The sequence below is a fragment of the Cherax quadricarinatus genome, chromosome 58 (assembly GCF_038502225.1).
Source record: "Cherax quadricarinatus isolate ZL_2023a chromosome 58, ASM3850222v1, whole genome shotgun sequence".
Lineage (NCBI taxonomy): Eukaryota > Metazoa > Arthropoda > Malacostraca > Decapoda > Parastacidae > Cherax > Cherax quadricarinatus.
In genome coordinates, this window is record NC_091349.1 from 13,311,179 (window position 1) to 13,324,499 (window position 13,321).

The 13,321-nt window shown below is 40.2% G+C and overlaps 1 protein-coding gene across 1 annotated transcript in view; it reads left to right on the forward strand.

Moving 5' to 3' along the window:
* Positions 1-12,949, forward strand: part of AstA (allatostatin A) — a 258,615-nt gene extending 245,666 nt beyond the window's left edge. Inside the window, exons 2-3 of the mRNA XM_053790197.2 lie at positions 4,418-4,564; positions 11,313-12,949. Coding sequence (XP_053646172.1) covers positions 4,433-4,564; positions 11,313-12,857 — 1,677 coding nt within the window. The 5' untranslated portion in view covers positions 4,418-4,432 and the 3' untranslated portion in view covers positions 12,858-12,949. The remainder of the gene's footprint in view (positions 1-4,417; positions 4,565-11,312) is intronic.
* The last annotated feature ends 372 nt before the right edge of the window (positions 12,950-13,321 follow it).

Here is a 13,321-nt window from a genome sequence, read left to right on the forward strand (position 1 = left end):
AAGACATGCCCGTATATCCCAGCCCATGGGGATTCGAACTCAAATCCCTTTACCAGTGACCTACTAGCCACAGAATAAATCTACACTGACTTTTGAGGACATCGCTCTCAGATGATAAACACCACCTGATATCAAGCAAGCTGTTATCTTGACGAGTCGAGGTGAAACATTTACACACCACAGAGCGGAGTTTCAGACCACCTTCCCTTATTCACTCCTAGTGGCATTACTCGCTAACGAGAAACATCAACTAGCATAAATACGTGTGTCAACTCAGTACATGTTAAATATGAGCGCAACATCAGAATCCTAGTGTTGGGAGAGGCCCAGTATACTCACAATTGCTCGCGGAATATCGTGCAGCGTAGTAAAAAAATTTGTTTTAAACAAATAAGCTACAATTATATATTAAATATTTATGCAAAATCGTCGAAAACAGCACCGAATATACATATTCATAAACCAATACATTCAAAATGTATAAAATATAATATTCTGATATATGAAAAATACTACAAAAAAATACATCGAGAAAGCACGCGATAAATTTTTTAACAGAAAATTCATACATGAACCATATATTTAATTTTCAGTTCAATTGCCGAATCCACACACAATTTGCAGACATAAATTAAATTAACATATTTGTGGTGTCTGCCTTTTTGACAGAGTGGCGCGATTAATATTATTAATGTGAAAGTTCATCCTAGCATGAGGCGAGGTTATATATACCGAGTGGGGGGAGGGAGGGGGCTGTTGTTTCAGCGTATATTTTAAGAACTAAAATATTCTTGACTGGTGGTGAACAGGTTTACACGTAGTTTTAATGTCCCTCGTGTAGTAAATAAACTTTAAAAGTATCTAACCAACTTATCGTGACGGGAAGAATCTACCTATTGTGTAAATCAGAGTATATATCATGAGAGGTATGTCCTAGGGTATATACTCAGTCTTTTATTTCTCAAGGTATATACTATGAAGGGGTATATATTAGGTCATATACACCGAGTTAATGGTAAATAAAAGTCTGCCTTAAACAGCGGCGCCATATACCAAGGTTCTCGTCATCATCGCAAGACACAGTCGCTCCTCACCTCAAGAAGTGTTCCTTCGATCCCCGTCGGGGAGGGAAACCTATAATCATCGTACCAGCGCCTGACTTACTCCTTCATGATGCTTGCAAACCGTGTAAGGATCAAACCCAACAGTGGAGTAATAAATGACTCTACTAAACTTGCAGTTGCTGCCGCTGTGAAGACTTACCTACAGGTTAAATTTACAGCCATCCACTCGACGAAAGACTCATTCATCGTCGTCTGTACTGACGATTATGAAGCTTCAAAGCTGATCGCCGACACTTCTATGAAAACCCTCAGAGACCGACAGTTCACCATCTACCCTTCACCTTTTTTGCTGGCGAAACGTTCCGTTTTCGTCAAACGGCTGTACAAACTCGTCACCTCTTTATCGACTGAGGATCTTAAGACCTCTATCGAGGAACAAAATACCTGGGCGTCGATTGAACATATCACCAAAATCCCCAACGCCTATACAATGATCAAGCTAACCTTCTCCAACATCGATATGGCTACTAGAGCACTGTCTGACGGCCTAGCTATCTCCTACTATCATATCCATCCAAGTCACATAGAACCCGAACGTTTCGCCCACATCTCGCCATGCTGGACCTGCTACTCCTATCACCACTCAACGCCTGACTGTCCTCTGAAAGGGAAGAAGTACTGCACAAACTGCGGTAAAGACGGCCATGACTTCAAGGAATGTTTTAATACCACTACCTCTCCTACCTGCCTCAACTGCAAGGGTACTCACCACACCCTTGCAGCAAAATGCCCTCTACGTAAAGAAGTCCTGTCTAAGAAAATCATTGAAGAAACCAAGAAGAATAACCCTAAATCGCCAACATACGCCGCCATTGCAAAAATTCAATCAGATACCACCGAATTCCTTCAAGATACACAACACTCATCTCCACCCAGCCAGTCCATCTCTGCTCTTTCTGACGCTGCTCCATCCAAGGTGCTATACTGTATGATGTATGCACACCTCACTAATGCTGCAAACTCATTCAACACAACAATCAATGAACTGTTTCGCCTAAATAGCATGCCAAACTTCAACTTTCCAGACTCACCACCATCACAAGACCTCCTCAAGCTAATCCCAGACATTGTTAACTTCACCTCAACCCCTGGTCCTACTCGTATCTCTGACCAAGACTTTACTCCAGAACCAACACCACCGTCTACTGCCACCTTTCACCACCCACCACCAGCCCAACAAACCACAACCGACCAACACTCCCAGTCACAGAAGACGAAATAGAACCAGAACGTTATGAACAACCCACTGACGACGACGAAGTAGTAGTCGAAGAAGTAACCGAAGAAGAAATCACAGGCAACCGTTACCTAAGCCAAGCCTTTAATTAATGGGTCTCTAACATTCTACACCACCCCTAACCTCCCAACCGAAATGAGCGCAGCTGATATGCTCCACTTAATGAAAGAGGGAGCTGTTAAGTACACCTGCACCAAACCTCACCAAATTCCTTTTGAAAACGCACTATCATACCTCGTGACGAATTTGAACTGCTCCAACCTCAGAATGCAACTATTCCACATGTCCAAGAGAGACTTCAAAAGACTCAAGAGTGGCTCCATCACCAGCGAAGTGTAGCCAAACACACAACACACTTCCGCAACACAACGTGAGCCTCCCGACACCTGACGTCCAAACCAGCTCTTCACCTCAGCCTGAAGCATATCAGCCAGCGAGCACTGTCTGCAGTCTGCTCTCTCCTCTGTGCCCTCAACATGCCCTCTCTACACTGCCTCGCAGTGCCACGCAGCTGGGTTCAGCCCTGGCTCTTTCATCTACCGACTATTCTTCGTCTGTTCACACTTCCCCACTCACCCACCGGAGTCCCAACAGAAGAGCCTGCTATATGTGTTCTCAATGTCTGTCCCACGATCGACTTAGCTGCTAGGTTAAGCCCTGGCTCTATTTCTACAACTAAGAACACTCCTCTCCAGCGCTATTCTTCGCCTGTCCCGTCTTCCCCGCTCATCCCATTGGGATCTTACCTGAACTTGTTCCTTCGTTCGTTCCAAGGTTCTATTTTTCCAGAATCTGAGAGTGTCTGACAATTTATAGTTCTGCTGTTAAGGCTATGCAGTAATTAAATGTTCTTGTATATACCTTGTAACCTTTACTATTTTAAATATATATATATATATATATATATATATATATATATATATATATATATATATATATATATATATATATATATATATATATATATATATATATATATATATATATATATATATATATATATATAATATATATATATATATATATATATATATATATATATGTATATATATACATACATATATATATATATATATATATATATATATATATATATATATATATATATATATATATATATATATATATTTATATATATATAAACACGTAACTAATCTTGATAACTACAACTTGTATCATTAAATCTGCATTTTAGTATATCTCTTTTTCTCTCATCAGAGGTGTTGGCGTCACTGATGAGTCAACCACTGAATGACCTCTTTTGTCTAACGCCAATCAACGTGCTTTTATGAATAAGTTCCGCCAATCAGCAAGCTCCTTTGATAGTCTCATTACGGTTGCGGAAAATGTCCAGGAAACTTTTTTTCTTTTTACAAAATCCTCTTTAAGAGTTCAATTGACTCCTTTTTTTCATCTTTTTCTTCTGTATATTTACGATATAGAGCAAGTGGTTGTTTATAGCTTTAGTGACGATTTATTATGTTTTGTTGTGTTAATTTGTTGTATTTTTCATCGTCTTTTTATTTTCCTTCAGTGTTTCCCTCCATATACGAGGAAAAACATATTGGTTCCTTGATCGTATATGTATCAAGCACCTACAGTCTCTGGAACTAGGACAATTATTTTCTTTTCTAGTTTTTGCAGTACCTTGAAACCGTTAATAACCTTTGTAGCATTCCATCGCCTCTTGAAGGAGGAACCTAATTTGGTGCTTACATTGAGGCTTCTGTAATCAGGAAAGATGTGTGGTGATAATATATCAAGAGCCAGGAACAATATTTTGCTGTCGTTATTCTGCCTAGGATAAGGAAGTAATTTTTTGTTTACATATTAAGATCTCTAGACTCAGGAATTAAGCTTGTGTTTGCACTGTATAATCTGTAGACCCCAGAAACTTGTTTCTTTATACTGAAAGATCTCTAGAATCGGGAACTAAGTTTGTTTACACTGTAAGGTCTTTAAACCGAGAACAAGTTTATGTTTACACTGTAAGGTCTCTGTAACCGAGAACTAAGTTTGTGTTTACACTGCAACTAAGTTTGTGTCCATGTTGCAGGGTCGCGGGACTAGGATGCTCGGCCGACATGGCGGGTTGGGCGCTTGTGTCGTGGCGGGGATGGCCACACTTGTGCTGCTGACAACTTCCACCGCTGCTCATGACTACTACCTCGACGACCAGGACGATACTTCACGCCTCCTCGATGTAAGTAACTGGTAGACCAACAGTAGGGAAAGGGATGCGAGCTAAGGATAAAAAGGGGAAAAAAAATTTGAGAACGCTAAAATTCCTATCGCTCTTTCCACAGTGTCTTCTTACAGTTTCTGAAAAGTTAGTGATCTAACCTAGCCTAACCTAACTAAAATTACTTAATCTATCCTATGCCAACTCAACGTAACCTAATATAATTTAGCGTAACCTAACCTAGCCTTGTCAACCTGTTGTTAATTCTAATTTTACCCTTTACATGTAACTTTAGTAGTTACAGATACTTGTAGAAAACTTGGATAAAACGGATCGCAAGACTTGTCTTCGTTACAGTGGACATTCGAAGATAAAAATCCTCGTTCTGGATAAGACAAAAGGGAAACTGTCCAGCCTTCAACTCAAAGCTTACTGCCTCTGAACAACCCAGGAAATGACTTCACCAATCACATCATGAATCATCAAGACTTCAAATTAACCTTCACGTTAGTACTGGAGGCAGTTAATGCCAGTTGAAAAGTGTGGACGAGTTGCATGCAACTTGGTTCTTCTTAAACCATCTTGTAGATATTTACAGACGATTGCACTCTTCACAAATCATCTTGTGGGGTGAATACCTGGTTATATCTCTTTGGGAGTCGGACACGAAAAGGAAGATGGCACCAGAATGAGTGGCCTTCAAAGGCGAGTGCTCCCTAGTCAAAGACCCACAGGGAAGTTCACCTGAGGATGCAGGTCCACTCCACTAAATCGGTAATTTGAGATTGTCATAACAATGGCAGTCATGAACAATTAGACACACGTACAAAACACCTGGAGTATCTTTTCGGTATTGTATATTATTATTGTAGCGATACTAGCAGTTATCTCTACCAACTCTTCGTTTAAATGTCGTTTTGTCGACAACAGTAAAGAAAAAGACATTTTGCAGAGCAAAATTTTATTAAGCCAAAGCCTAAACGCTATCCCATTAATAACAATTTTACAAATTGTCTTTCTTGTCTACCAACTCTGCATAGCACAGGCTATATGACCTTCTTTGTGGCAGAGGGCAGGTATAGGGAAAGTTCCCTAAAAGAAGATCTGAGTGGTAGCCAACACTAGAGACTAGTGTCACTATTGTCACACTTCACTGCAATAATTTCAAAACAAATGACATTGATATCATTTGTTACTACGTGGTTAATAACACGTCTTCTTAAAACATCGCTCTATAGCTGATCTTTTCAATGAAAAGACACATGAAACAGCGTAAGCCTTTACCAAATTTATCAAGTTATAATTTGATAAAGCTCCTCATGAGCGAAACAGTGTTATGATGATGGCTTATGTTTTATGTATTTTTGTCCACTTGCGAACTCATTCCTTCTTCCATTTAACTGGTCGTTTGTTGAACCTGTCCACTATGTGTCGCTAGTCATCGGATGAATCCAAGCTCTGTTGCACTAGACTCTAGTCAGGCGGAACTTCTGCCTCGGACCGAATAAGCAACAAATGTCTAAGAGAACACCTACAAGTTGTAGGAACCTGTGGATGTAACCTAGTGCCCACAGGCATGGGTGTATAAACGCAATGTCCAAGCGGCTAGCCCATTCTCTTAATAGCGGACAGTATTTTACTGTTGCTGAGACAATCATATGTGTGATTATCTGATGCAAGCTTATACTGGGACTACATGTAGCACATTAGACCTGTATTAAGCTTGATAAGCTCAAACCTGAGCGAAACGTTGTCTCAGTAAAGGTTAAATGTGTATGTTGTTTTCATACGAACAGGAATATTTTTTTTTCTACACCTTAGTATATACCTTCTCATCCAAGGATGGGAAGCATAGCTCCAGTTCCTTGGACCAAGTTTCTTTCACTTGTATAAGGAGCCGTTCCTTAAGTGACAGGATCAGTATCATTAAGATATTGGTGGGAAAGCTTCAGATCCGTATCGGTCATACGGTCAGGAATGACAGGTAATCAAGTTTACTTTAAGGAAAGGGAAGGTAATTCTAAATCCTTGCAACACAAGTCCTTTACCTGCATGGCACCTTTGTGAAGGAGGTAGGTACCTAGCTGTTAGGCGACAGTTGTGGGTGGCTTCCCGAGGGCGGGTAGTTAACATTAGATGAACTGAGGTAGGAATGATCTGTCAATACTGAGAAACTGTAACAAATAAGACACGTCTCACTGAACGGAGGAGTTCAACACATAGCAAGCCAGTCCTGAAATTAGCAAGCCATTTTTATACACTACCATGCTGGCCTAATAAGATTCATCCAACTAGTTATAATGTTGGCTTCCAATGGCTTTAAAATTTTAGATACAAAATGCATATTAATAACACAAATTATCATGAATTCATCAAATTCGCTTTCTAAATTTCATTTCAAGTTAAAAATTCAGCAAAATCTCAATATTCTGTGAGGGGCAATTAGATCACAGTAAACAGGTGATATCACAATATGCAGAACAACCACTTTGAAAAGAATAGTGAACTTCCAAGCGCATTCGTGATTTGTAATATTATCATGGAACGGTACAGTTCCTTGATAATGTCAGAAATCACGAAAGTACTTGGAAGTTCACTGTTCTTTTCACAGTGGTTGTTCTGCATTCTGTGAGGTGTTTACGATCGTGTCATTACGATTTCTCGAGTGAAATAAGAGACTTAAATGTCGTATGAAAAACTTCATAAACGGTAACGTTTTGTTTGGTTTACAAACATTTTCATGCCAATAGAGAAGTCTAGATATAAAGAGTTTAGGCACCAGAGAAAAATATTAGTGAAGTACTAATGACAGGTCTGTTATGTCATGTCTCTGGTCTCACAGTGAATTATACACTTTCACAAATGTCTAATTCATCAACATGTTGGTTCACTGAACCAATTATCTGCATAGTCTCACCATGCAGATAACTATAAATTACCTTTATTTTTGGGAACTGGTAGTCTCCAGGTTGAGCAACCTTGAGCGCATCACCTTAACAAACATCGTAAAAACAGAAAACATGACATAATTGACTATTCATGTGAGCTTCACTTACCTGCACTCTTCTCTGATAAATTAACTCTGCTTCATGTGTTCTCTGCCGGCTTGAAAAAAAAAACTTGTAAACGAAACAATAGGCTGTCATTTACACTGTCTTCCATATTGTGTTGGAGAGCCTTATTTGTTTCAACTTTTAACCTGTAAATTCAACGGTGTAAAGAAACAAAAGTGTTGGAGGAGAGGGTAGCGAGTTATTCTTCGGGAAACAAGAAAAGTATCTTGACACGGATCTTTAACAATAACCCGCAACCGGTTAAGCATACGCGTACATATATGTAGGTTAGGTAAGATTCGTCAGGAAACTCCCAGGACAAGTGTTTCCCTGCGCGGGTCTTGGTCATACGATGACCCGGCACTGCAGCTTTTGGTCATTGACCGGGTCCTTCCACTTGCTTAGCCATCTACCACTTTACAAATAAGGTTATAATTATGACCATAGTATAGTATATGGACATGTTATAATGTTCGTCAGGAAACAGGACAAAAGTATATACACATATCCACTACCCCAAGTAAATTAACGTTAAAAGCACTGCTCAGCAGGAAGGCAGCATCACCGGTGAGAATGAGTTTGAGCAGGCATTCTCCATTACAGCCTCCACAATCATGCTAAACCCATGAGACGAGCTGCAAGTGGATAAACACCCTCCCCTGCAAATCCGTGCTAATAATAATATCGTTTGTTTTCAAACCGCGCATCAGATCGTAAGTTTGTGGACGATCGATGTTGCTACAGAATCACTCGGCCCATTTGTACAACGATGTCTGATCCTTCTAGGTTCATGTAAGGGGTAAGGTCACGCTAAGTTATATTAAATTAGCTTAGTTTATACTGCGTAAAGTTTTTTAAAGCTATTTAACCTACAATTCCGTTTTTTTTTTTTACCGCACATGAACAGAAGTGTAAATAATTACACACATTGTGGGCTTATTATCTCGTGATAACAGCACAGTAAACACATACAATGTCGTGCACTAATCTGGTGGAAATGCAACGCTTGTTGTGTAAGAGGAGTAGATGTGACGGAAGTGGGTGTCACCTCAGACTCCCGAGGCAGCTGAATCAACACCATTCCACGCCACTGAGACACAAGTGTCAACAGGAGTCATCATTTAGAACGCCTCTGTTTTATAATTATTATTATTATTTTAATGATAAGCACTAAACCCGTGTGGATAATTCTGCGCTGCAGGGTAAGGAGACACACTCACTTGGAGGTAGAAGAATGGAGGGCTAGTATAAGCAAGCAAGAATTATAGTAGCTGTAATAGATTACTTTCTCTTAAAAATAAAGTATACAAAACTCTGCGTTAAAGGTGGCACTGTATCAAGATCATTTATAGTGACTGAAACATCACATCTAAATGATGTGGAAAGTGAAGTTTGAGTAATATGTGATAGATGTGACTAAATTCGTGTTTATTTTTTACTGTATGTACGAACTGACAATCCTCACTTGAGTAATAGTGAAAGTATGGTTTCCCAGGAACCATACTATATTACTGATGGTATACAATGCCCATAAGCTGATGAATAAGACACAGGTTCAATACTTGCGTGTCTTTTATTGTCGAGCGCTGTTCCTGCATAGCAGACTTCTTAAATAGATTACAGGCGAATATACTTCTGCTGTCTCTAATTTTATATTCGCCTGCTTTCGACTGAAAAAGCTGCTATACAAGCGAAACGTTTTATTCATGCACATAATTGTAGTTGCATACAAAACTGTTGATTACTGACTCCAATAAACGACTTCGCCAGCGATTCAGAGGTGCTGTGACGGTACTGGAAAAAGTCCGGAAATAGTAATCCCTCGTGAAATTTAAAAAGTCTTCAACCGATGAATTAGCCGAGGAGTAAGCTGGTCCATTGTCCAGAACTTCGGGTTATCCAGGACCCAGCAAAAGATGAGCTCGTTGTGTTAGCTGAACATGCGTTATATTCATCTTTGAATATATCGCAACACGACAGGATGTGGGGAGTTAGTGTTGGATCGTTTGTAACTCACTTCGAGAGTCCGAAAGAAGCAACGATTGATGCAGAGAAAGGGGCATAAACTGCTGTGAACATACCGGGTGTCTCCAGAAAATATCACTTATACGCCCTCTGCATCTAGAGTTTTAGAACTACAGATCTACACTACACCAGTAATTGGACGTAAGTAACAGGAGACATTCACGTAAGTCTTACAATGATGAGAAGCTATGTAAGATATTCCAACATGAAACGGCAGACCTCCTAAGAAAAGATTAAGAAATACACAGAGAAAAGAAGAGGGTTTAAGTAATCTTAGTTTAGTGGTTGAATACTCGGCTCAACTCCTAAACCCTGGCTTTCAGTCTGGGTAGGACGAGACGTATAGACAGGGTAAGTCTCATAACACCTGCTTCCTGTGTTAACTTACCTTGGAATCACGAATCTGAACGTTATCTGACCACGTTGAATAATATAATCAAACCGAACGATCGAAATGATATTCGGGTATAATGGAATGTTCAGAAACTAACGAACTAACGAGCTACGAGGCTCAGTAGTACAACAGAGGACCTGTTACCTGCCAGGACCACAGCTCGAATCCCAATCCATTCTTCTATTATTCATTGATAATCATTTATTACGACTTATCTTGAGTATATATATATATATATATATATATATATATATATATATATATATATATATATATATATATATATATATATATATATATATATATATATATATATATATATATGCAATAAGATCACAGTAAACAGGTGATTTCGGAATATGCAAAACAACCACTCTGAAAAAATAGAGAAATTCCAATTGCTTTCGTGACTACTCACATTATCAAGGAACTATGATAATCATAGTTCCTTGATAATGTGAGTAGTCACGAAAGCGCTTGGAATTTCTGTTTTTTCAGAGTGGTTGTTTTGCATATATATATATATATATATATATATATATATATATATATATATATATATATATATATAGAGAGAGAGAGAGAGAGAGAGAGAGAGAGAGAGAGAGCAATGAAACCACGAAACAAGTGATTTTGAATCATTTACCAAACTGCGGCAGGCCAGGGCTCGACAGCACAACGTACATGTCACCTTACCACTGAGCCAGCGATCCTATAAAATCACTTGTTTCGTGATTTCATTGCTATATAGACTGCTTGTTGAGGCGGGTATTTAAACAGGAGGAGGCTGAAATTAATCCTTGAGATACCACTGCCACGAGTGTCCTCTGATCACGAGAAAAACATCTAGCTCTGCTGGATACGTGATCTTTGTAGGATCGCTGGATCAGTGGTAAGGTGACATGTACGTTGTGTTGTCTCTTGAGGCGGGACAATGTGTCGTGGAATCAAGCCCTGGCCTGCCGCAGTTTGGTAAATGATATATATATATATATATATATATATATATATATATATATATATATATATATATATATATATATATATATATATATATATATATATATATATATGAAAGCTTATGTTCATTACTTAGTCTTAATGAGTCCGAGTCATCAAGACTGAGGTATACTGGTTTCCAGAGTGTATGACTGATTACCTCATCTTCGAATAAAGATATCCAGGTGTTGCACATGTGTCTAAGTCCTCAGATTAACATGTATTTAGAAAATGTATTAAATGTTTAACCACTTTGCATATTAAAAACATCACTGACAGCTTGTTCCTTTCATTCCAGGTGCTACAATACTACGACACAGAACCCAACTATGTATATGACTACGGCAAGCACAATACCTACGGCTTCGGCTTGGGCAAGCGGGCACCGAGCTATGGATTTGGCTTGGGCAAGCGTGATGGCATGTACTCCTATGGCCTCGGAGACAGACCGGATATATACTCCTTCGGGCTAGGAAAGAGAGCGGATATGTACTCCTTCGGACTAGGAAAGAAAGCAGACCAATACTCCTTCGGGCTGGGAAAGAAATCGGGAAATTACAACTTTGGTCTTGGCAAGAGAAGCGTCGCCAATGTTTTCTCAGTCCCAGAGGACTCGAAGTCGGAGGACGAGGCACCAACGGCTAGGACGAAGAGAGAAGCTAGCGCTGCTGAAGACAGCCAGGAAGACAAAAGGTCCAAACTTTACGACTTCGGTGTAGGGAAAGAAGATCCCGAAGAGGACAAACGAAACCGCCAATACTCTTTCGGTCTCGGCAAGAGAGAACACAATGACGATGAAAAGAGATCCCGTCAGTACTCCTTTGGCCTTGGGAAACGTGAACCTGATATGGACCTGGACAAAAGGCCTAGGAACTATGCCTTTGGACTTGGAAAACGTGATCCTGACTTAGATCTGGACAAAAGACCCAGGAACTATGCTTTTGGCCTTGGGAAACGTGAACCTGATATGGACCTCTACAAAAGACCTAGGAACTATGCCTTTGGCCTTGGAAAACGCACCTCCGACGAGGAAGAAGACGATGATGATGAGCAATATTATCCATACGGGCTCAGAAAGAGACCCAGAATTTACAGCTTCGGTCTTGGCAAACGCAGCCTTGGGGTCGCGGACGATTACGACGAACTTAACGACGAGGAGGAGGATGAAGAACTAGGGGACTTTGAACAGTATGGTGAGGACCTCAAGAGGACTGCTTCTTACGGATTTGGTCTGGGCAAGAGAGGCAACGTGCTCAGTAATGGATTCGGCAGAAGGTCGTACGACTTTGGCCTTGGAAAGAGAGCTGCAGGACAATATGCTTTTGGCCTAGGCAAAAAAGCTAACCCATATTCCTTCGGTCTAGGAAAGAGGGCCGGGCCTTATGCCTTTGGCCTTGGGAAAAGAGGTGGACCTTATGCTTTTGGTCTGGGAAAGAGGGCTGGGCCTTATGCCTTTGGCCTTGGGAAGAGAAGTGGACCTTATGCATTTGGCTTGGGAAAGAGAGCTGGTCCTTACGCCTTTGGTCTAGGTAAAAAAGTTGACCCATACGCCTTCGGTCTTGGTAAGCGATCTGGTCAGTATGCATTTGGGTTGGGTAAGAAGTCTGGACAATACTCCTTTGGTCTTGGCAAGCGGTCTGGTCCATACTCCTTTGATCTTGGCAAGAATGTCGACTACGACTCTTCAGATGCATACACCCTTGGGAGGCGCTCGGGGACTTACTCCTTCGGCCTTGGCAAGAGGGCTGGTCCTTACAACTTTGGCCTTGGGAAACGTGAAGCCAGTGACGATGCTCACCAAGAGGAAAATCGTGAACCTGTAGCGGAACAAGCGTCATCCTAGGTCCCTCTCCAGGGTGTTCTACGCTTCTTAGACAATAAAATTATTCCCATCTTAACTCCCTGATGAGACCGAATTCTAAAACATGTCTTTGGGCAAGAAATCCTACCTATATATACCTATATACCTCCTGGTGTTACCTGGCTAACTAGGCTGTGTTATGCAAGCGGCTAAGCTATACACAGTTTAGTCATTGTCTAGAGATATTTTGTTCTCAGCAAGATGTTCTGTCCCTTTAAATATATGGCTGGATTTAGGTTAAATAAATGTGTCAGTTGACTAAATGGCGGTAAGACTCTCAACTTGCTTTTGAATTCGGTCTTGCATTCCCACCCTCTAAGGTAAATAATAAACACATAGACTCTAGCTTCATTTCTCTTATTTCCTACATCTTGCAAAATTGAGATAAAACGTTTAGGTCAGCTATCGCCAGTACAATCCCGAACATTAACACCACGGAGTGTTGC